General features: G+C 38.6%; 4 protein-coding genes across 14 annotated transcripts; 2 read left to right on the top strand and 2 right to left on the bottom strand.

Moving 5' to 3' along the window:
* The first annotated feature begins 2,138 nt into the window (after positions 1-2,138).
* Positions 2,139-10,082, top strand: LOC109863628 (NACHT domain- and WD repeat-containing protein 1). Of its 5 annotated transcripts, XM_020443969.1 has the most exons (16): positions 2,139-2,495; positions 2,723-2,802; positions 2,875-2,997; positions 3,265-3,407; positions 3,488-3,648; positions 4,416-4,820; positions 4,894-5,651; positions 5,733-6,269; positions 6,325-6,565; positions 6,688-7,346; positions 7,426-7,732; positions 7,833-8,058; positions 8,211-8,923; positions 9,089-9,355; positions 9,479-9,528; positions 9,998-10,047. In XM_020443969.1, the coding sequence occupies exons 1-15, from the start codon at positions 2,387-2,389 to the stop codon at positions 9,490-9,492; spliced, it is 4,743 nt and encodes a 1,580-aa protein (XP_020299558.1). In that variant the 5' UTR covers positions 2,139-2,386; the 3' UTR covers positions 9,493-9,528; positions 9,998-10,047. The 5 variants fall into 5 exon arrangements, with proteins under 5 accessions (XP_020299558.1, XP_020299559.1, XP_020299560.1 ...); XM_020443970.1 differs by lacking the exon at positions 9,479-9,528 and having other exon boundaries at positions 9,998-10,082; XM_020443971.1 differs by lacking the exons at positions 9,479-9,528; positions 9,998-10,047 and adding an exon at positions 9,872-9,960.
* LOC109863630 (bifunctional 3'-phosphoadenosine 5'-phosphosulfate synthase-like) lies at positions 9,451-13,753 on the bottom strand. The gene is made up of 8 exons (XM_020443981.1): positions 13,574-13,753; positions 13,089-13,288; positions 12,121-12,300; positions 11,407-12,042; positions 10,864-11,298; positions 10,573-10,776; positions 10,024-10,306; positions 9,451-9,949 (listed from the first exon to the last, which is right to left on the bottom strand). Exons 2-8 carry the CDS (start codon positions 13,146-13,148, stop codon positions 9,849-9,851), a joined length of 1,899 nt encoding a protein of 632 aa, XP_020299570.1. The 5' UTR covers positions 13,149-13,288; positions 13,574-13,753; the 3' UTR covers positions 9,451-9,848.
* A 179-nt stretch (positions 13,754-13,932) lies between these two features.
* On the top strand, positions 13,933-15,812 carry LOC109863631. Its single transcript, XM_020443982.1, has 2 exons — positions 13,933-14,301; positions 14,386-15,812. Exons 1-2 carry the CDS (start codon positions 14,197-14,199, stop codon positions 15,505-15,507), a joined length of 1,227 nt encoding a protein of 408 aa, XP_020299571.1. The 5' UTR covers positions 13,933-14,196; the 3' UTR covers positions 15,508-15,812.
* Positions 15,813-15,998: 186 nt separating this feature from the next.
* LOC109863629 (DNA topoisomerase 2-binding protein 1) lies at positions 15,999-23,302 on the bottom strand. Of its 7 annotated transcripts, XM_020443974.1 has the most exons (27): positions 23,248-23,302; positions 22,899-23,143; positions 22,576-22,715; positions 22,294-22,441; positions 22,097-22,204; positions 21,731-21,946; positions 21,414-21,630; positions 21,181-21,315; positions 21,009-21,088; positions 20,725-20,894; positions 20,491-20,632; positions 20,257-20,383; positions 19,925-20,098; positions 19,656-19,831; positions 19,376-19,542; positions 19,066-19,271; positions 18,843-18,949; positions 18,497-18,724; positions 18,357-18,422; positions 18,089-18,270; positions 17,794-17,909; positions 17,616-17,680; positions 17,244-17,402; positions 16,969-17,169; positions 16,653-16,882; positions 16,515-16,578; positions 15,999-16,372 (listed from the first exon to the last, which is right to left on the bottom strand). In XM_020443974.1, exons 2-27 carry the CDS (start codon positions 23,007-23,009, stop codon positions 16,214-16,216), a joined length of 3,894 nt encoding a protein of 1,297 aa, XP_020299563.1. In that variant the 5' UTR covers positions 23,010-23,143; positions 23,248-23,302; the 3' UTR covers positions 15,999-16,213. The 7 variants fall into 7 exon arrangements, with proteins under 7 accessions (XP_020299563.1, XP_020299564.1, XP_020299568.1 ...); XM_020443975.1 differs by lacking the exon at positions 23,248-23,302 and having other exon boundaries at positions 21,009-21,085; positions 22,899-23,230; XM_020443979.1 differs by lacking the exon at positions 23,248-23,302 and having other exon boundaries at positions 21,199-21,315; positions 22,899-23,230.
* Positions 23,303-23,318: the final 16 nt, after the last annotated feature.

Below are 23,318 nucleotides of genomic sequence, written 5' to 3'. Positions count from 1 at the left end.
CTCTGATGCAACACGTATTCCGAGATTTGTCTGCAAATACCATTGTAGCTGAAAATGCATTTCATTGTTATCAATCATTTCTTTCTCTTGTGAACGAGCGTGCAAAAAATTGCGCTAGTATACATTACATAAGAATACATACTTTATTATTTAAAAAAATATTCAAAAATATATAAAAAAAAAAAAACGTTTTATATATGTGTGTCCTTCACAATAATATGTAATTATTAATAAACTTGATTTTTATCTCAATTTTGAAAAACAATTATTCAACTTAATTTAGTTTTATTCTTAAATTCATTTTCATTTTCATTTATATTATCGATTGTCGTGTTGGTGATTCTAACCGAGTCTGATTTGCAATTTTAGAAAGTACAGATCTCTTGAACCGCATGTGTTCCGACGACATTTCCCTATTTCGAAACTCCGCAAGGGGGGTAATAATAGCTACGAGGGGTTGAACCGCGTGTGGTGGACCGGGTCAAAAGTTCATACCAACTGCGGGCAGTCTTGTACACATATATACACACACATATGTATGTACATTCAACGCGAATCGCAATGCCGCCGTTGCGTGTATCTGACAGGCGTTGATGAGAGAGAAAGAGAGAAAAAGAGATTGCGTCTTGTGAATTTTAAATTATCGATACATTCGAATAAATTGCGCGGAGATCGTAGCCAGAATTGAGACAAGATAAAACGGATGGAGAAGAAATTGATACACTTTATGAACCCGCCGAAAAAACTATTGTTTTTTATTTAGTCACTTCTTTACTGACTTTCTGCTACGAGTTCGCGCAAATAAGTGCTTTCTATTTGTCGCACTCGGAGCTATTGACTTCAATTGACTCGAGTCAAAACGCAAATCTTGTGTGATAAATGGAAAACACTTCTTCTTGTATCTTCTTGTGCGTAAAATGCGGCACGCACGCTCTGAATTCGTAAAAAGTAAGCCGGATCGATTCGACTTTGGCGCGCGAGCGTGCGCGAGCGGGATACATCTCGTCGATATCACGTTGGGCTTTAATCTGTGAGAGAAAGAGTGAGTGAATGAATGAGTGAGAGAGAAAGAAAAAGAGAGAGAGAGAGAGAGAGAGAAAATAAGCAATATAATAAAATATGATTAAATTAAGTCGTCATACAAGAGAGTTACAGACCGATCGATCGAACGTCGAGAGAAACTCTAATATCGGGTTCTATTGCATATCGGAGTATCCTATTTCCGTTTGCAGAAGGTCCTCGTTCTTAAAATGGGAACATAGGATGCGCAACAACAGGGCCTTGATAAACTTCCCTCAAGCCCGTCACGTCCGGCCCGTCGGCCAACAGGCAACGACCAAATGAGCACGTTCGGGACAAGTACAAACTAACGAGATCGGAAGGCGATTTGATCGCTTTCGCCAATTCATCGATCTATATGTTGCTTAGCGATCGATGGGATGGATATCGGAGAGACAAACTCGAGGGTATCGCCTAAAAAAATATTATTAACATATTAATGTAACACACATTGCATCTGTAAGCGAAGACAATCGTAGACAGTTAACTAGTTACCGAATTAATAAATAAATGTATATGTATAAAAATAAATAAATATATATGTTAAGAATATATATATACATATAGATATATGTATACAAATATAAAAGAGAGAGAGAGAATATATAAATGAGCTGCAAGATCGAAAAGAGAGAAATTGATTTGTTGAGAGAGATTCGATTATTGTACATTGATTAAAATTATTTGATTATTGATCGCCGGAACGATCAAATATATCAATATATGCAAATATATCTTGCGAGGCGACACAGCCGATCTGAAAGTCAGAAAATAAACGCAAAAGAAATTCAATGATAAGCAATTTCAAGAAGATATAATACCTCACGGACGCAATTTGAAGGTCCAATATTGAAAGATATATATATATATAACAATCTAGTGATCAAAGCTTCTCTAAGTACTACACGTACGTCCAGACTACACAAAAGACTCGGATATAAGCTTATATTAAACAGTCCAAACGTCCGTACGAAGAGACATGCGAGAATTTATGTGAGTTGAAAAAAACAAATAAATATATATATACATATACATATATATATATATATATAAGAAAAAATTTCAAAAAGTTATTTAATAAGACATACAATAGCTCCAAAAAAAAAAAAAAAAAAAACAAATCCAAAAACAATCCAAGAAAAAGTCCTTAAGTGACAAAGCGGTCAGTGAAGCTGGCGATCGAACAGTACAACATTATTACGAATCGAAGATAAAAATATCCCAGGTTCTCCGTGAAATGGAGTTCCTGTACATCGAGTGGGACGTGTAAGGGTGTGTGTAAAGCAATGATTATCGGCTAAATCGAATAGCGGAAACTCTTACAAACATGAATCTCGAGGTGGAACTGATTGCGGGGGTCGTTAAGGGCGGTCTGCCCCCTGCGCATCTACCGGCGCCGAGGCTCATCAAGATATTCATCGCCAGCGAGAGAGACGGTAAGTGCAAAATTTCGAAAAGTGAAATCCAGTTTTTGTTTCTTTCTCTTATTACGTGATATATGATAAACGAAACTCTTGGCGTGTTTACTGCGGAAATACAATTTTCTCAACAAAGTTTAATAAATATTTTAAATAAACACTACTCGGGTAAAAATTGAAACAAGTTGCAAAAGAAAACTACTTGCACTAACGTGGAATTAAATTTGTTCGATAACTGCGCCTAGACTTCCCGGAGGAGCGCAAACAGCTGCTGGAAATAGTCGGTCCGGAGTTACAATCAATCTACGACGACATGGGAATCGAGGTCAGTCAGTGAATTCATTTCATCTTTGATGACTATCTACCCGCGAAACGTACGCTTATATGGCCTGCGCAGGTGCTTTTGATGGACATGCAATATGGAACGAGCGACAATCCGGACGTTAATCCACATCTGGCGAAATACTTTCTGGAGGAAATAAGCGCATCTCACCGACACTCCAGGGGATCTTTTCTTTTGGTGAGTGACTTTTTGCCGCCGTTATATGTTTGTTTTCCTCATCACGTGGAATTAGGAAGTGCATACGTTCGAGATACTGAAACAAGTTTTTTTTCTTGAACGGGTTACCATGTATACAATTACTGTTGTCCTATAAAAACACTCATATCTTACCATAAATTCTCATTTTACACCGCGCATATGTCACTGTCTTATTTTACCTCTTCTCTTATATTCTCAGCACACACGCTGGGGATGCAAAAGAGTGTCCATTTGTTATCCTTTCAGCTGTTGACGGGAACAAATTATACCACAGGGTGGGTACCGACGGAATTGAAAGAGGTCACATTTCAGACGCTTCTCACACATTGTACTCTTCTCAATGATCATTACGAGTGCGACGGACAGTCTTACATTTTAAAAGCGACTAGGTAATCACCGATATTTAAAATTATTTTTCGCGAAGGCTCTTTGGTTTTTCGGAGCAAATGTACGAATTGTGTGTGAATAGCGTGCAAACAGCTCAGCAAGAATGGCAAAAGGAACATGAGCCGATCCTACGTTGGGCGTTAAAAGAAGCCGCGGAGCGCGCGATTGCGGAACGGCCGGAGAACGAGGAGCTGAGGTACATCCTGAAGAGCACAACGGAGCGGCAACTCGAATACGGCCTAAGTAAGTAATGGAATTTGAGAGTTTCATCGAAAAATTCACTATATATGTTAGGAGTTAAAATAGAGATCTTGGAGTTATCGCTGCGGACTGTCTACGCGGACGTATTTATTCACTGGATTCTTAAATAAATAACGCGGTCCAGAATATCGACGCGCTGCCGTTGTCAATATTTGATCAATCTTCGTACAGTGGCACAGCGATGGAAGTGTGGCACGTCTCCCGACTGTTTTTCCCTGACCTCATCCTGACAGATCAATCTATAGTGTATATAGTGTTAATACCTGTGTGTATTTTTTTTCTTTTCCAAAAATACAAGATGCCTTCAATATCATACGCTGCTCACTATCAGGAAAAGTATCGCTCGCGTATATTTCGTTATAGTGTGCGTTATATAAAAGCTTAAAAATTGAAATCGCTTTTGCTTTTTTCTATTCGATTATTTTCTATTCGTTAATTCGTTTTTCAATTCCCGGGAAATTTAATTGGTGCTTGAAACGATTTATTATTAGTCTCATCTCGCGTTAAAAAAAAAAAAATTGATTGAAAGTTTTAATTGTGAAGATTTTTACTGATACGTGATTAATGAAGTCATTAGTCGATAGAAACTTTAGTTTTTTGTATGAACAATTTCGCTTTACTCTCGAGTTTCAGTGATATAAACGTCTCGTAACGTTCCGGACGATCTTGATTACTACACAGAAACGTAAACATGTGTAGAATAATAAATAATTTATCGATTATATAAAATATCAAAGCATTTACCTTAGGTCTAGACCAGCAAGCCTCGGGCATAATGGCCGTGATTCGCGAATGGACGGGCAACAACGCGCCAGGCTACACGGCTGCCGCCGAAGAACTCAAGAATCGCGTCCAGACAATCCTTCCTGACGATAACGTTGTACGCTTACAAGTGGAACACCACAGGGGCGATATCGACGCCGATCATGAAGCTCACGACGAATACCTCGGTAAGTTCCGGGAATTGATACTGGAGAGACTTCAGCAGCTGGTGAACGCGTCCGTTGAAACCGATCCGGAGATTAAGAGTCGCAAAAAAATGGTTCAGGAGGTCTACGCTGAAAGTATGGCGCATTTTGCTCTTTTTCGAGAATTGCCATTAGCCGATGAGAGCGACGAGGCTGTGAAGCGGGTCAAACAACTTATCCTTGCAGGTAGGTTTATATCTGTATAGAGTATTAAGTGTCTCACAACGTAAGTTAACGCATTACCAGTACTTACTTTTAGGCAAGGAGAATAAGCACGGGCCCATTTTGATTTACGGACCCAAGTCTTCCGGTAAGTCTTCTATTCTCGCGCGCGTCTACCAGGATTCAACCGAATGGCTCATGGCCCCGACGCTTCGCGTCGTTCGAGTGTGCACCGCGACGCCCCGATCATCCTACAGTCTGGAGCTGCTCCGTATCTTGTGCCAGCACGTTGGATTTCTTGCTGGCGATAACGATGGCAATCTGCCGCGCGACGCCTCTTTCGATCCACTTTACCTCAATAATTGGTTCAGCCTCATTATGCGCCGCATAGAAGAAAATCCGCTCGAGGAACAACTGATCATCCTTCTCGACGATCTTCATCGCTTCCATCCGCTCGAGTGCGATATCGTCGCTGCTCTATCCTGGCTGCCGCTCGCTCTTCCCGCAGGAGTTCATTTCATCGCTACTTCTGCGCTTCCGCCAGAAGGAATGCGTCTCACGCCAGTGCAGAAGGATCGTCTGCGCGGCACCGACAGTCTCGTCGATCTTTCGGGACGTGCGTGTGCGACGCCGCGCGTCGACATGGTCTTGGAACACTTGGAGAATCTCGTCGGACTTGGTGCAGCTACGCGTGTTGCCTCGATTCTCGCTTGCACCGAGTACGGTTTGTCCGAGACAGAAATACTCGAGTTGATCATGCCGACTGGAGGCGAAGGACCTCTACTTTTAGATGAGAATCAATTCAACTTCGCAACCTGGTGCTTGGTCAGAAGAACCTTCGCATCGTGGCTCAAAGTAAGCAATTAATTTTTTAGAATACGAGTAATTCTTTCATTTTTATCTATCTACATTTCCTCGCATTGTTGGATATTGCAGGTGCGAGTGATGAGCGGTCGGTTGATGTTTTCCTGGCGTGGTCAGGCTCGCGAAGTAGTCCTTAGAAAGTATCTCTCTAATCAGGACATTTCCCGCAGCTACCATACGGAGCTGGCGAGTCTCTTCTTCTCCGAGAACGCCGATAACAGTTCCGAAAAATCGCCGGAGAACCCGACGTCCCTGCCACCTCTCAAGGAGACGCCGTTTCAGAGCGCGCCACAAACGCAGGATATCACGTACACGCTTCGCCATGTCGAAGAAGCGTGGCTACATCTGCTGCGTGCTTCCGACGTCGACAAGCTGAAAAAACTCGCCGTCTGCGCGTTCGACTTCCTTCTAGCGGCTGTGCAAATGATCTCTGTGAGTTATCTTCGATGCGTCCTTGAGCACGCTAGGCGGTACCTTCTCGAACGTGACTTGGAGCTCGTGTATTACGCCGTCAGGAAGTCCAGTGATGTACTCACTAGAGATCCACTTCAACTCGCTGCGCAGCTGATCTGCTGGTTGAGACCAGTCGCCGAAGACGGTGGTGACCTCGTGAGTATCACTTATACTAGCGGGAAATGCTGTTGCCTAATATGGTTTCGTTCAGGTCAGCAGGATGGTTATGGCGGCTATGGCTTGGTGCGACGGTTACACTGCACCTCTGCTCGTGCCTCTGAACGGATGGCTGCAACCACCTCTGCCGCTACAGATCCGGTCAATTACGTGTCCTCAGGGAGTCAAGTTGATCGAAGCGGCACCGTCTGGTCAGCACGTCGTCGTCGTGCCACCGCAGGGAGACGCTCAATTATGGCACGTGATGTCCGGTCAGCTCGTTCATACATTTAAAGGTACAAGAAATGTTTAGCACAAATAAAATTATTATTTGAAGTATAAAAATATATGTATTTTATTTAAAAAAAACACTGTTATAAAATAAAAAATATTAATTCATTTTCTCTTTACATTAAAGGACATTCCAGTCCAATCTCGTGCTTAGCAGTCACCTACCAATCACAATACCTATTAACTGGTTCTGAGGATACTTCCATCATCGTTTGGGACATGAAGGATCTTGTTATGAAACGCCGAATTTGCGAGCACATCGCGCCGGTACTCACTCTAACTACAGCTCTCAACAACTCGGTTATCGTTAGCGGCGGCGAAGATTCCAGAATTATTGCCACCAGTTTGCTCACCGGCGAGGTTTTAATGAAGGTCGATCATCACCGAGGTCCCGTCACTACTATACGCGTAGATTCGGCCGGAGAAGTTTTGGTTTCGGGCTCAGCTGATGGCACTGTGTGCCTCTGGTCCTTGGAAAGTTTCAGTCTTCTTAACAGCATTGTTCTTCCTTCTCCGGTGGCTATGTTGGACGTGTCCTCGGACTCAGTTTTTCTTTTGGTCGCTTGCGAAGATCAAAAGCTCTACTTAAGATCTTTAGCAACTGGCACGGAAATCCATACGCTTAGGGGACATCAAGGACCAGTTAAGTCCCTCTGCCTGGCGAAAGATTGCAGAAGAGCTATTGCCGGTAGTGTTGAGGGCAGAGTATCTGTGTTCGACATGCACAGCGGAAGATTGATCAAAACCTTGCCCGCTAATCCTTCAGCGAGTGTCACTTCGGTTAAGGTAAGTAAAAAATTTGCTAAATTTTTTAAATGTCTCTATTTGCTCTCTACGACGTTTTTTTCTTTTGTTTTTGCCGCAGGTGACCGAGAAAGACGATTTCTTAATAACTGGTGGAGGTGGTCGCGTTACTTACTGGAGTTTCCGCGGTGAAGAACCGCCGCCAAAACCGCAGAAATCCGGTAAACAAGATTCTCTGCAGCCTCACACCGCGCCGATATCCTGCATAGACATTTCCAGAGACGGCGCCATGGCGGTCACCGGCGGTGTTGATTCTCTGGTGAATTTATGGCAACTGAACACACACGAACTGATGTCCACATTGGAAGGACACATCGCCAGCGTTACCTGTATTGCATTTTCGGCATCAGGACTCTTTGTTGCATCTGGTATCTCCCTAAAATTATATTTATTATATGTGTATTTAACAAAAAAAATATTAAAGTTTAATTAACTGTGTTGTGATTATATAAAATATGCACTATTTAGGTTCTGAGGATAAGACGGTCCGCGTGTGGGGTTTGACTCTCGGGCTTGTCGTGGCTACGTTTAGACATCAAGCGCCAGTAACCGCTGTAACTGCCATGTTGGATGGAAGGAGAGTTGTTAGCTCAGACCGAGCTGGCTCCATTAGAGTCTGGGCGGCCGACAGCGGCACGCTGATTCAGTCTGTTTGCGGACCTGGACGGTGTTTCGCTGTCGCGTCCGACATGAGGTGAAAATTCGCAACAAATCATGTAAAACTTTTTATATTCTTTATCTCGTTCTTTTAGACACATTTTTCTGTCGCATCTTTAAACTTTAATTTCTATTTTAAGATTTGTTTGTACTAACGTCTCGTAGTTCACACTCAATTCATCATTTTAGATATGCGGTATGCGGATCTGGTGACACCCAGGTACGCATAGTGAGTCTAGGCGCCGGTCCCGAGGAGAAGCACCAAGTGTCGCACTCGCAGGACATCACGTGCCTGGTGGTAACACCTGACTCTCAGTACCTGATCACCGGATCTCGTGATATGAGCCTAAAGGTGTGGCAATTAGCCGGCGGCAAGCTGTCTCAGGTGCTGGTCGGCCACACCGATCATGTGACCTGCGTGGCGGTCGCGGTTCTCGACAAATCAATAGTAGTGTCCGGTTCGAGAGATGCCAATCTAATAGTCTGGGATATCAACACCGGCGCCGATCTGCACACTCTTGTCGGTCATCTCGGCTACGTGACCTGCGTTCGTCTTTCAGGCGACGGCACTTTGGCCGCTTCGGGAAGCGAAGACAAAAGCCTTTTTGTCTGGGACACCAAAAAGGGCACTCCGCTGAGTTCCATCATGTTGCACGTGCCGATTTTGGGAGTCGAATTGTCCACCGATTGTTCCAGAATAGCAGTACACTTACTGGAACACAAATGCATGCCTATTTTATGTCTACATAATACTCCCGCGCAATACGTTAAGTTGCCACCGTACGTAGCACCAAGAGACCTGAGGCCTCCCGGGCCGAAACGGCCCGCTAAGAGATTGCTGAAGAAAGAGGTGTCTTTAGATACGTATACTTGGCAGCGAAAATACGGGCATCTTACGTCAGGTATGTGTGTTATTGGTTATTTTTTTATCTATATTTTTATTTATATATTTTAGCTATTTCTTATTATCATTTAATTTAAAAGAATCGTAACTGATCTCTTGATAAATGTAAGCAATATAAAACTAAAAGGAGCAATTATAAGCTACGAGCAGTTTTCATTTCTAGGAATTATGGTTTCGACCATCGAAGAACGCTTAAAACGTCGTTTCAGCGTAAGTGCGTCAATGGAAGAGATCAGCAAAGCAGGTTTGGCCGGATCGCAATCCGGCTTGGGTCCCGAACAAGCCGCTCTAGCACAATCACAGCACTTTGATCAACTGGAAGCGCTCTGGAACAAGCAATCACCGCCGCCGAGACCACGTGGCCTAGTCCGAACGTTAACAAAGCAAAGCTCGCTCCAGGCTACTCGGATATCTGATTCCGAGGAAGAAGGTAAGCAATCTACAGTAATCTTTTTGCTATCAATTTACTCAAGCGTGAACGGCATGTAAACGTTTTTTACGAGAGAAAGATCTGTAAAGACAAAGTTAAGAATGGTAGAATATTGTATTGCAGATATACCGGATTAAAGAAATACAGAATACTTTCCCATCATCAACTCTCGGGTGATTGTCAACTATGTTTAAGCTACAAAATATCCTTCCGTGTCCTTTGATGCAATAAATAAACATATATCAAAGATATAATATATAGATTAGTGACGAAATGCAAAACTTGTTCCGCTATTTTTCACATAATAGTTCACCCACATACCTTTCATCGGAGTTCACTTCTTTTTTTTATTGTCCTAGTAATTTTTTGTGTAACGAAGTTTTTCAAATTTTGCTTATGTATAATACTAAAAATTACATTAGTTGCAAATTACATTAGTTGCTAACTTTATATTAAAAATTAATAATTATTTTGTAAACATTAATTATTTATTTTAATTCGCTTCTGGCTGCGCAGTTTGATAATATCTCGCAACAACGTTCCACGCTTTTGGTGCCATAAAGCCTTCTGGAAGATCTTCGCCATTTGCCAAACCTAAATAAGAAAAAAAGATAAAACAATCAATGTAATTTTTTCAAACAGATGATTAAAACAAGAAGAATATTTACTGCGCATTTTGGTGCCGGAAATGAAAAGAAAGTCTTGTTGCCGTTCGGCTTCGAAAAACGACATTTTCTTCACTCTGATGTCGTAAGCGGCTACTCTAAAGGGAATAATTTCGAGATTCTGCAGGCCCGGCGCCATTGAAAGAACACGCGCCCCGTGAGTGGCGTCATAAAGATTGCCGTCTGGCGTGGCAGATTTGTCGGGATGAGGCACACCGGCAGGATCTCTGCCGACGATGTAGAAATTTGCTCCTGCAATCATGCGAGTTTTGGCATGCCATTGCACCTAAAAGACACGAATAGATGTACAAATAACTGAATATTTTTTAAAATTATTATAACAAACTTTTGAAAATAAGGACAATTATAATTATATACTACTTATTAAATAATTTTTGAAATTTTAATGATTAAATATATGTATTTTTTAATATATGTTATATTTATTTAAGTATTTTTTAAGTCAGCATTTTTTGCATCGCACATAATGTATATAATAAAAAGCAATATATGTATATATACATATGTATTTGTATGTATTTGTATACTAACTTCTGTAGGACCCGCGTAACACATGGGACTAGGAAAGATAGCAAGAATAGTATCCTTGTGCAAGACACCTTCTTCAAGGACAGTTTCATGTTGCCGTATTCTAACTGGCAGGGGAACATCGTCATCTTTAGTCCAGCCACCCAAAGGATGCAGAAGAAGAACCGGTTTCTTGAACCCACGCTCGAGAAGACGTCTTCTCGTATCCTGAAATAATGAAATTATATCTCCGTTCTGTAACAGAGACAATTTCTCAATTCTATTATTCTGTAAAGTAGAAGCGACAACACCAACTTGCATTAGCAATGCGTGTCCGTTGTGTATCGGATTTCTCAGCTGAAAGGCAAAAACCGCGTCAGCGCCGATCTCACGACATTTTGTTTTGATCTCGTTGGGCGTCAGCCTGTAATGATCCAGACCGTCGTTCCACTTGATTTTTTCGACTACTTCCAAGTCGCCGCCAACCAACCAGTCGCCAGATTCCTGAATCATCCGGACGTAAGGATGTCTAGAATCATTAGTGCCGAATTGACGGCTACAACGCTCTTCCTTGCGGTGATAATAGAATTCCGGATTACGCAAGATAGCGAGATTCTTGTTTTGATATCGAAGGACGAGTGCAGTCGCACCGAAGTGACGTTCCTTGTCGGCAGTGTTCACAGCGAGAACAATGGGAATCGATTGATTGATTTGAACCCCGTTTTCATATAGGCAGTTGAAATGCAACGTCTGTTTAAAAGAAAACAAATGATTTAAGTAATATATCTTTCCTGTAGAAAACCGTAACTTTTCTAATCATAAAACAATTATACAGACGGGACGGAATCTCGAACTTACTTGAAGATACTCGTTTTCTTTCATAAATCCTCTCAAAGGTGCCGCCCATCCTTCGGCGAGAACTTGTATCCATTGCACATCAATTTTCCCGATTTCTAAAACTGGAAGTATTGTCATTTCTTTTCGGACACTTTCCAGTCTGTCCTCATTTACGAACAGTTCTTGGTCACGTTGCTTCATGCTGTTCGACTTTGGTATTATTTGTTTGCGTTGGAGAAAGTCGATGACAACATTGGCGGACTGTTCAACAGAGGCGTTCTCGGTGTTGACGACGAGATCGGGCTCGACCGGTACGTCATAACTCTGGTCTATACCAGTAAAACCTTTGATAATACCTTGACGCGCCTTCTTGTACAGTCCCTTGACGTCGCGAGCTTCGCAGACTTGAAGCGACGCTTTGATAAACACCTCGAAAAACGGCAAATTGGCGTTTTCATGAATCTTTCGTGCCATTCTCCGGTCTGCCGCGAATGGAGACACGAAGCTGCAGAAAACAACGATACCGGCGTCCGCAAAGAGCTTCGCGACTTCGGCGACGCGACGCACATTCTCCTCGCGATCCTCCTTGCTGAAGCCGAGATTACGATTCAGACCGGTGCGCACGTTGTCGCCGTCCAAGCTATATGCGGGGATTCCCTGAATGAAATTTATTTTATAAGCAAGAATCATGAAATAAAACTGTAAAATGAAAAGCACGTTACGCGTGTGACATACTTGCGAGATAAGGTACTCTTCAAGGTAGAAAGAAATAGAAGTTTTTCCAGCGCCAGAGAGCCCCGTCATCCAAATTGTACATCCACGGAATCCTCGAATGCCGCCAATCGCTTGTCCTCGTTTCGCTCGGGACACATGATGTGCCTGTGTCAACACGTTGGTCGCTATTGCCTGCGTTCGCTTGATAAAAAATTTGCGTTCTCGTTAGCATTAATGCATTACACTTGTGCATTTGCATCGTTGTGAGACGTAATGAGACATTTCGCACAATACTACTTTTTTATGTACGCAGTACTTTTATTATTTTATCATCTCACCTTCTTCGAAAAATTTGAAATTTCCAGAATAGGTTCCGCGAGAAATTCCATTGTTTTTCAATAAAATTTCGTATGCTTCGGCGTTTTTTTATTTCTTTAACTAGACACACACTTTACACGAAGCGCGCACAATTGCATTGTAACGCTTTCGCGAAGCAATTTTGCTATAAAAAATATAGCAAAAGTGAACATTGAACACTTTGTGCAGCAATTAACAATTTGTCAGAAGTGAAGCGCTCGATGAAACGTAGAAAACTGACCTCCCGGATGAAACACCACGGCGGCCCGAGAAAGTATGAAGAAAGTTACTTTCATCTTCAGTTTCTCTCGGATTTTAATGAATCAAAGAAATTGTACAACACACATTAAATCAAGCTGATTATCATCATACGGAGTTTATTAAAACCAAACAAGAGAAAATAATTATTTTTTCTTTCAAGATAAAATTAGCTGCATATGTACACGTTATTCAGATCTTTGTTTGATCACAACTTATAGATACTTACATCCGTATATAAAGGAAATAAAGGGAATCCAAGAGAATTAGAAACTGAAACGTCTCAAGAGATTTATAATTCTGCACTTTTGAATAAATTATAATTTAGTAAGTATATCAGAAATACGATTAATAGGAAAAAAAACATTGTATACTTGCGCTTTTATTTGAGCGGAGTTCCTGTCCCGAGTTCGTTTGATCGAGACGAGATTCATTATTTCCAAAGGTATATCGCGCAATTGATTTGCAACTATCAAGATAAGAACAGCCTTCGAAGTCGGTCAGTAAATGCGTGTATGGATGAGTGAGTGGGTAGGTGTGATACTGAACTAGAGCTCGTTCACATATCATGCTCCTTTATATATATAATCGCAATTATTCGATGAGAGGAGTGAAGAGACAAAAGGAAGGAAAATCATATGAGGCATAATATGTCTTTGACAGACGATGTTTCGCGCGATCGTTTGCAAAAGCTCTTCAATATCGAGTGATCGCATATATATATATCATGTATGGACAAATTCTAATAAAATGTAATTAAAATGATGATTAAATATAATCTCTATAATATCTTAACTTCGTGTGACTCTCTTATAAATATCTAATGGAAGTTTATATAGAAGATATGTGTTATGCGTACCATTTTTAATGTTTCCTCCTCTAAAACGATATAGTAGATTGATTAAGAATTTTATACGTTCGGATATAAAAAATAAACAGTATATTTACAAAATATGATAATGGCATATTATCCTCTGATTATCTACCATATATCCTTAGTATACAGTAATGCGTAAAGAGGCCTAATAAGGAGGATGAATTATCAGGACATTATTACTCCTCTACATATTTTGAATACCTGACCTATATTTGAAAATTTGACCCCTGGCGTCACCCAAAGAAATCACTTTGGTTGCATTACCGACAACTGCGACTAATTCGCTTAGCGATGAAAGGGTTTTGGTCCTTGCTAAAGTATATCATGGTCATGGTAGAAAAGCCGGCAGTTTATAGGTTAAGTTTTATACTCCCGCGAGAACACGCGTGTATGTAAATAAATATAAAAAATGACATTGTGACCGACACTTTACTCTGAATATTCAAACAATTTGTTTCGCTTGTGTTTGAGTTAACGTAATGTGTTATTATTGTATTTCATGTTGGTGCTTGGTATTGCGCACAAAATCACCGTTCTCGTGTGCATGATCGTTTGTCTGTATCTCGAGATTTGTCGCATGTTGAACGACCCGGACCTTTTGAGATATGTTGGAATTTTGTCCGCTCTGTATGAAAAATGGTCTTGAAAACAAGGTCAGGATATTTCAACTCAATTTGGAAGAAGCTGTGTGGGCCTGTGAAGCGCCGGATGTAAATATATACATGTATTTTTTTTCCAATGTCTATCTCTTTTTCTCGTACAGTTTGTAATGTCTACAATTCTGCTTATTTCAGTGTGTGTGGCCAATTGGTTATGAAGATCTGACATTTATTAGAAATGTACTTGATCTCAGTAACGAAGGAGGAACAAGTTCTTCTACAGAAAATGTTCCCGATAACACAAAACAGAAAAGTTCTTCTGAAGAGAACGTTCTTATTAATACAGAAGAAACGAGTTTTTCTAGAGAGAATGTTTACAATACGTTTCCTGCACACAAGAAACAAGATTTTTTAGAAAGAACATTTAAAACAGAAACAAGTTCTTCGGAAGTAAACAGTTTCAGTGATACAGAAGAAACAAATGTTTGTAAAAAAATCGTTTCCACTAACACTGAAGAAACAAACTCTTCTAGAGAAACTATACCTATTCCAATGGAACTTTCGCTCTATACTCCACCTGTAACTCCTATGGGAGGAGAGCTCTCTAAAGAAGTAAATATGAGTATTTTGAGTCCTGAGAATGCCTCCAATTTAATAGAGGATAAATCTGATGAATTGCTCAGAGATGAATCCATTAGCTCAGTAAAACAATTCAAGAAAAATGTTAATCACTTATCAACATCTGAATTGTCAGAAGGAGAAATTGACAATTTTATCAAGAAAAGCGAAAATATCGAAAAAGAAGAGAGTAAAAGAGCTGGTAAAGTATTGCCTAAGATCACTAACATTGAAAAGACCAATATCGATCTGAAAATTTATTCGGACAAAACTGAACGATATAAAGCGCAAGATGATTCAAAACAACAAGAATGTACAGAAGTATTTACAAATACACTTGTAACAGAAGTTGCAAAAGATTATAATATATTGACTGATTATAAATGGTGCAATGAAAGTGGCTTAGATGAGCAGCAGAAAGAGAATAAAAAGGATGAATCAAATAATAATCAGGTGACACAGAGATTACAACCAGATAATACGGAGATAATAACGGTAACCAATTCGTGCAAAGAAGTGGTGCCGGGAGCACAACCGGTAATTAACACATATGCGAACTTAGACACGTCGAACTGTTCCTCTTTGAATATTTCAAGCGATTTGAACTTTGAAGACATATTGGGCGATATTTCGTCACTTAATGATGATAATATGATGGAAAAAATTGATACAGAATGGCTGAAATTCTTAGAAAGCTGACAGTATTCAGTTTTGCTATTAACTTAATGAAATTATATTGTATATCAAGACTGAAAGTGAAACAGTTATAGATTTAGTAGTTATGTTTTGTTGTAAAATTTATTTTTACTTTTTGTGATAATAAAAGTGCATAAAATCGCACTGGAGCTGATCTAGTTCACCAATGGCTCAATCTCCCATAAAGTATATTATTTTTGTCATAAGAATTATGTGTAAGCAGAGAGTCGACTTCGAAACTTAAATTAAATTTAGATAATAACTAAAATTACTTTTCTCTCCTCTCTCATTCTAATGTGTGTGAAATATTGTCAAACCCCAAATATTATTTTTAGAAATAAATAATATTTTACAGAAAGATATAATGTCAAAAGAAATTGAAAAACTTAATGATTCAATTTTCTAGAAAATGTGTATATAGTGATAATAGAAACAACTAATTGTTTTATCGAATTTTTCATATTTGCAAGAAACAGTAAAAAGTGTTAATATTGCTATTAACTTAATTTAATGATACATTAACATTATTTAACAATACTGAGATGTAAAATTATATATTAAATGTACAGGTAAATACATGTGATAATGAACAAAAATCAGTAAATTTCAGTTAAATTAAAAAAATGTTTCACCTCTACGGTGCAAAAACTTCATATTTACTATGTACATCATTATATTTCAAATATTTCTAGTCAGTCATAATCCTTGTTTACTTGGGCAGTAGTGTTAGGTACTTCTTGAATTCTGGAAGAACGCATTCTCGTGGATTGAGCGGTTGTCTTGCTGTCAGATAATCGCTAAGATATTGCGGCAAGAAACAGAGGATACCTTTACTAGCCAGCATGGCCCAGTCTATAGGCTGGTTTACCTGTTGAATGTAATAACTTATTTTTTTAACAAAGGCTGAATAACTATATGTATATATTCAAACTTATTGCCAATCATCTATTCTAGAGATCTTTGTGATACAATAAAACGAAATTTATTTATCAGCTTTAAATGTTGCTTACCTGTTTCACATTAACGAAACAGTGCGTAATTTTGTGTCCAGACGGGCTAGCATCATAGGGCGGTCTATAACAAGTCAAAATAAAAAATAACAGAATTCATAATGTTCGTTTGAATCGCAGTTACAACGTATCTATCACCTTGCTTGCGTGACTAAACCACCGCCGGCTTCGATCAGTCTCTTGAACTGATCGTACTTCTCATCGGATACCATCAGCAGTGCCACCATATCGGAAAACGGACCGTCCGGTTCCTTCTGCAATTTCAATCTCCATCTGTGAGCTGCAGTCGCTATCGCTTGCTCCATGTCACTGTTCGGTTGTGGAATCTTTTTCTGACTCTTTGGATTACCCCATTCGTATTCCTCTTCCTGCGAAATTTTTAATTGTGATACAAAACCAAATATTTTTAAGAAACGCGTCATATAGTAAAATCAAGACACGCTAATGTACGAACATCGAGGAATCTGCCTTCTTGTTCGGAGTCACGTAAATACGAGTGGTAAAGAATCCACTTTCCAGCGGCTATACTGCCAAGCATTTTCTCGTTCCTAGAGAGTCTGACGCACAGGAGATGCGTGGCACTATTGTCGAAGTTCGCGTCTGTCGACACGTTTCCGCCAAGTTCTTTTATTATTCGTTCGTACGCACTCCTATTCTAGATTAGAAAAGAATACTCAGCACTTATTTTTTCTGCGTGACATACAGTGCGTATATTCAAACGTTTAATACCTGTATACCCGAGAGCATAAACTTTGGTGTGATTGGTGATTCGCATCTGTATTTCGTCGCATCTTCCTTAATATGTTCCTCGTTCGTGTTATTTTCTTCACTTTCACGATCAACTATGCCGCACTGGTTATTACCATATCTTTGAAGATTTGACGATGGCTAGAAATACATTGACATTGTGTAAGTCGACAAATAAGAGCATTGCAAAAATGATATACAATATATCGTTCATTGATCAACAGACAATTAAACTGTGATTTTGTAGAAAAGTTTAAAGTCAATCGTACAAGAATAAAATTTGTTCAATAAGAAAATGATTCATAATTTTTTTGCGTATAAGTCAACAAAAAAATTATACAACATAATAAGTACTCGTTTTGGATGATTCGGATCTTCCCATACAATAGCATCAATAGGTTGCGAGTCCTTTACAATACCTAAATCATAATTATTGAATTAATAAAACATTTATTCATAAAACGTGCGCAACAATTGGGTGCACACATACGTTTTCCTTAAATCTATATCTTGATGAACTATAAATACTTACAATTTTGTATATGATCAGAAGCTTCGACATCATATTTCTTTTCAGCAGATAACGAATATCTGTTCTCGGGAGTACTCGATGTTCGTTGAAGTACTTTGTTTAATTCTGCTATTTGCCTATTTATTACAAGATTTATATTGTCTCTTTATTTTTATTTATTATGCATCATATTATTTTAGATATGCTAGTTATGAAACTTGCAATATTTCTATAGTGATTAACCCCAAAAGGGCATCACGTCACACTATATATTGATGTAAAAAGATTCAAGATTTTACACACAAGTCGTACATACATGTTTATCTCGTTACTTGACTTATTAGGCGTTAGAGTATCTTCTTCATTAAAATCAAGTTTTCGGTTAATAGACATGGAAGATGATGACACATTTTTGTTCGGCTGATCGCTTATTTTTTCTTCAGCTTTTTTCACAAAAGAATCGTCTGACCTCAGTGTCGCTTCATCTGCTTTATCTTCCTACCAATTAAATATGTAAAATAATATTTTAGTCTCATAATACTTACAAAATTTATTTGTACATATTTACATGTTGTTTGTCTTACTTTTTCAAATACTTGACCTGGATTCTTCAGTTTATCCCACAGTTGTCTCTTCAACTCTGAAAGCGGCTGTAAGTAGACTCGATTATACTCTGATTAATTTGAACGCGTAATCACTTTTGCAAAAAGATAACAATACTTACGGTGCTAGGAGCGCGCCGTTTTGCAGGTGGTTCTGTCACTTGCAGATCTGGAAAATTGTCCACCCATTTGACCCATCCTTTTCGTGTATCGGGTGAAGGATCAGGCTTGAAAACCTGTCCATAAGGAGTCTCCGGAGTAGACAAATGAAATGGTGATTTCGGTGTTTGATTCATTACGAGACTGAGTCTCTTGTTTATTAATGGAGTTTCCGCAGATGTTCCTTGAGGCTGTAAAATTATTAAAATTTTACGCACACATTAATAGTATATTATATATTTGTATGTCCCAATTTTAAATCATTGTTAACTTAATATTTTTATAATGAGTTAATAAAATTGCAGATACCTTGACTGATAAGAAACGCTTTGGTGTAAGAATAGTTCTAGGTGTGATCTGTTCCGTCAAATTTGGTATATTTTCGCTGACATTCGTAAGATGTGATCTATCTGGTGCTTTTAATACAAAATCATTACGCACATATAACCAAAGAATAAATAAGAAAAATCTGTCTTGGAAACAGAATGCACGTTTACTAAGCGAGATGTCTCAGATATAAATAAAAACTTACCTATTGTTTCTCCGACGAGAAATGGAGTTTCATTCACGTGCGTTAATTGCTCGGCGCAAGTTATCAACCAAGCGGCAGTGACAGCGGGCAATTTCCACCTCACCGCCGCGTTGTATTTGTTTCCTTCTGGAGTTGGACAAATCAGATGCGTGCTGCCGTATGTGTTCTTCTCTGCATTGGCTTTGCGCGCAAACATATCCTGACATCTAAATATATTTGATGTACACATACAAACATACTACAATACATATTGTCTTTCGATACAGAAAATAATTGCACGATTAGTTTTATGTAAAAATAAACAAATTACATAGCGCCAAGTTTGGTGGCCAATGTCGAAAGATACGTTCGTTCCGAGCCGGTATACATGCTCATCGTTATGACACATTCCGACAGTGGACTACACGATTTTTTGATAGATAACGGTCTGTGATAATACGTAACGTCGACGAGACGCTCCTGATTGATACAATCCTCCTGTTAACACATTAACCGAACGAATATTAGTAGTATAATATTCTCTAAATATAATCTTTTTCTTTCTCTCCCTCTCTTTCAATAAGAAATAAAAAAATCATAAACACACGTACGATGAATAAATCGGTCACAATTTCATTGACCGTGTGTTTTAGTGACGCTCCGTGCATAGGTACGACGCCATAGTCCGGGATACCACTATACGAATTCGAAACCACCCGACCGCCCAGCATGACAATTGTTTCCTTCACATTAATGTCCTCGAAACCAGTCACAACAAATGTTAAACCTGATGCACACAGTGTTACGAATGATATACATGAACGCGTGCGTGCCAATTGTTCGGAACATGAAAAGAGAAACTAGAATCTTAACAACTTAACTTTGAATAATTTCTCGTTCACCAAGCTCTGACTGAGCGGTTCGATACTATCGTTTTCGGTGATGTTCTTAGTTTGTGCGATATCTGACAGACGTATCTGGCTGGTTGTCACAGTTTTATCTTCCGGAACAAGCGTTCGAGGTTTCACGAATTCTTCCGTCGTAGTATGAAATTCTGTAATTCAATTATTTCGCCGTTACAACAAAGACATTTATATATCTCATCAAAAATTTTATACAAGACTTCGTTTTCCAAAAGAATCGACTGTGAAAGTTGGCAGATTACTGACATCTGTACACATTTGTTGCCGAAAAGTAATTTATTTCATTTACCACTACTTTCTCGGAGATACTGCTGCACAAGATCAGATTGTGGTTGTTCGTTCGCAGACGAAAGTTTCTTCGCTAAATTGAAAGTCGGCACAGAAGGTCTCGTTGGTTGTTGCAACATTTGTAAGTTCTAAAACAACGTACAATGTACAGTACTTTAAATATATTAACTTTTTAAACGCATTCTAAAAGTCGGAAAAATTAAAAATAGAACTTTTGAAATACTATACACCTTACCTTTTTACTAAGCGGAGAAGCAGGTGTTCCGACAATTGTTTTAGGAGCTTCATCTCTTGCTTCGAACAAAAAGCGTTCTTCTGGCGCAGGCCGCTTCAGTTTCATACTCTCTTCCAGCCATTCTATACTCACGATACAACATCTGCTCCAAAAATATAAAAGCACACAATAAACTAAAGTAATTCAAATCAAAGATGCGAAAAAAATAAAATTTTTATCTTCTGTTAACAATACCGTAAACCTCTCGCTTTTATCGCCTTCAGTTCCGCGGAAGCTTTGTTCTTGTCACCAACGATCACATGCGTTACGGCATCCGATATATCGTCGAGACGCATCGCACACCCGACATTCAGTATTCTATTTAATTTGTCCCTGAGAGTTGTCGCGAATCCAGTGAGATAAATCTGCAAACATAAAGTATCTCGCGAGTAAACGAGAGACTCATCATGTACGTCTCGTTTACAAGTAACAAGAAGAAGTACACAAAGAATGTACAAAAAATTATGAGAAGGATTTACATTACATCCGTCAAGAAACGGTCCGGCTGATTTAGCTTCGCTAAAGGTGAGTCGATCCAGAACATTTACAGCAGCTGCTGCTAAAAAAATACATATATTTTAAAGAGTAGAAAGTGAAGACAAAATAAATCGCAATTACATGCAACAAATAACTATGTCGATTCTCACTAACCAGAGAAATTAACGGTACCTGCATCTACAACAGAAAAATTCGATATTGTCGAACTGAGAGTCTCGTTTACGTAAGTGTTTTGAGGCTTTTCAAACGGTATGGTGCTAATATTTGAACAATTCAGTGTTGCACGAGCTGAGAGATGCATAAAAAATTATATTATTTTAAGAGCAAATTAATACTTTATTACTACTATTTTAACAGATAATAGCCTGCCATTATTAGACACGTACTGTTTGACTTTTCTGGTGTCGAACATGATTTATTGGATTTAATAATAAAATTTTGAAACGGTAAAGCATATCCCACTTTAATGCTCTCGTACACCCAATCAGGTTTTAAACAAGCAATGTCGTTGCTCATAGCGTATTTTAGCTTGTCACTTAACGGGCCATTTTCATTAGCTAGAACTACTCGCACTTTTTTTCCATCTAAAGGACCCATAAATGTCTAAAACAAAAACAATAGTAAAACATCACACAATAAATCACGCAAGTTAATTGTTGAAGTCTCAATTGCAATTACAAAAAAAAAATAACATTTAACCTACTCCTCCGTGATCATGTATCAGACGTTTGAGTTCTTCTTTTTGATGTTTAGAAAGATTGGTCGTAGTAACCGTTAAGTTCTTAAAAACAGGACATTGGTATTTATCAAATATCTGATCATCTGCCTTAATTACTTCTCTATCTTCTTTTAAATTTGCTTCCCAGACAGCATCTATCCATTCTTTTGTCATAATTGGTATTTTCATACCTATAGCGCACTAAGAAAAAATATTAATCAAACATATGTAATTTTCGAAGTAATTATTACTGAACTATATTATCATTAACAAGTTGGATAAACATGATAAAATGTTTCTTTCTCTCTCTTATTCAATCACATCTTTGTGTCTATAATGAAAGAGAATTACCTCATATTTTGCTGACATCACAGAGTCAGCTATTAAGTGTGTGACAGAACTTCTCAATTGTTTTGTAAAGAAACCTCCCATATATTCTACTAACTGTTGTATGTGATCCTGCATAAATAAATTAAAATTTTAAGATTATAGTATTTCTATAAATGACTACAAACTTATTTGCAGTGATTGTGAAATAAATCTACTACCTTGTTCTCTGAACTAAAACCTGATGCACAAATACACATTCCTCTCATAGCTGTTGTATATATTGGATTTTTTCCTTCTGGAATGGGTTCTCCATTGTTAAAACAATTAAGCAGACATTTTGGTGACACTATTCTGCTGAAATACACACTTGGAAGTTACTTTAGTCAGTTACTTTGATTTTTCTCAGTATCATAGAGTATAATTCTTAAAAGATAAATATTGATATGTTTTATAATAAGCAAAATAACTGTATAATGATAAAAGCTAATTTTGATGCTTACGAGCACTTAAAATTTCTCAGCTTTGCAAATACATCACCCTTGAATTCTTCCATGACAAATACATCGTTCTTTGATGGCTGTATCTTGTTACATGCTTCTTCAATAATCCACATTGGTTGCAAACCATATTCGTTGCATTTCTAATAAATAGAATAAATAAATAATAGAATGATATGAGATGTGATCTCGGGTTCACATAACAGCAGAATAAATAAATTTTATTCGAACACATTATTTGCGGTTTTTTTCAGACATGTCAAGGGTAAACGTATCAAACGTGTACAAACTAAAATAAATATAATACGAGAAATAAAAATACGAACGTTGAACGCCTGCCACATCTTTTCGTCGCAGTCATTTTCGGATTTACAATGATTCGGAACGACAAAATGAATATTTACATCGCATTCTATCTGACTTTCCTGAGTCGTCATTGCACAGTCCTTTAAACTTTAATTGCGATTCCGCTCCGACTTCTTTCTATCGACTCGTACATGAACACGTGTTATGAAACATGCACAAATATCGAAGCACACTTGTTGTAACGTACAAAACTCTTGTTCCAAATCTGAAAATAAGAAAAATAATGTCTACTTCCCTAATTTTTCGTAAGAAAAAAGTATCAAGAACAGTTATATTGGCGGGACGCGGATAAATATTCGGAGCACGTACCAACTGAAGAAAACGAATTGCCGGGATAATTTTTCGCATAAGTTTTCGATAGACAACCCACTTGGCAATCG

This window comes from Pseudomyrmex gracilis, unplaced genomic scaffold, assembly GCF_002006095.1.
Source record: "Pseudomyrmex gracilis isolate BER0280 unplaced genomic scaffold, ASM200609v1 scaffold_11, whole genome shotgun sequence".
In the NCBI taxonomy this organism is placed as follows: domain Eukaryota; kingdom Metazoa; phylum Arthropoda; class Insecta; order Hymenoptera; family Formicidae; genus Pseudomyrmex; species Pseudomyrmex gracilis.
Note: the sequence above shows the minus strand (reverse complement) of the source record. Positions and strands in the feature narration are given on the sequence as shown.

Coding starts and splice junctions, on each gene's coding strand:
- LOC109863628 (XM_020443969.1), top strand. CDS start 2,387: ATGAATCTCGAGGTGGAACTGATTGCGGGGGTCGTTAAGGGCGGTCTG. Junction 6,270..6,324: donor CCGAAGACGGTGGTGACCTC/GTGAGTATCACT, acceptor GGTTTCGTTCAG/GTCAGCAGGATGGTTATGGC. Junction 6,566..6,687: donor GCTCGTTCATACATTTAAAG/GTACAAGAAATG, acceptor TTTACATTAAAG/GACATTCCAGTCCAATCTCG.
- LOC109863629 (XM_020443974.1), bottom strand. CDS start 23,009: ATGACGACTCAGGAAAGTCAGATAGAATGCGATGTAAATATTCATTTT. Junction 21,947..22,096: donor TGATGTCAGCAAAATATGAG/GTAATTCTCTTT, acceptor ATTTTTTCTTAG/TGCGCTATAGGTATGAAAAT. Junction 17,170..17,243: donor TTATGCTCTCGGGTATACAG/GTATTAAACGTT, acceptor TTTCTAATCTAG/AATAGGAGTGCGTACGAACG.
- LOC109863630 (XM_020443981.1), bottom strand. CDS start 13,148: ATGAATCTCGTCTCGATCAAACGAACTCGGGACAGGAACTCCGCTCAA. Junction 11,299..11,406: donor AAGAAAACGAGTATCTTCAA/GTAAGTTCGAGA, acceptor TCTTTTAAACAG/ACGTTGCATTTCAACTGCCT. Junction 10,307..10,572: donor GTTACGCGGGTCCTACAGAA/GTTAGTATACAA, acceptor CGTGTCTTTTAG/GTGCAATGGCATGCCAAAAC.
- LOC109863631 (XM_020443982.1), top strand. CDS start 14,197: ATGTTGGAATTTTGTCCGCTCTGTATGAAAAATGGTCTTGAAAACAAG. Junction 14,302..14,385: donor GGGCCTGTGAAGCGCCGGAT/GTAAATATATAC, acceptor TGCTTATTTCAG/TGTGTGTGGCCAATTGGTTA.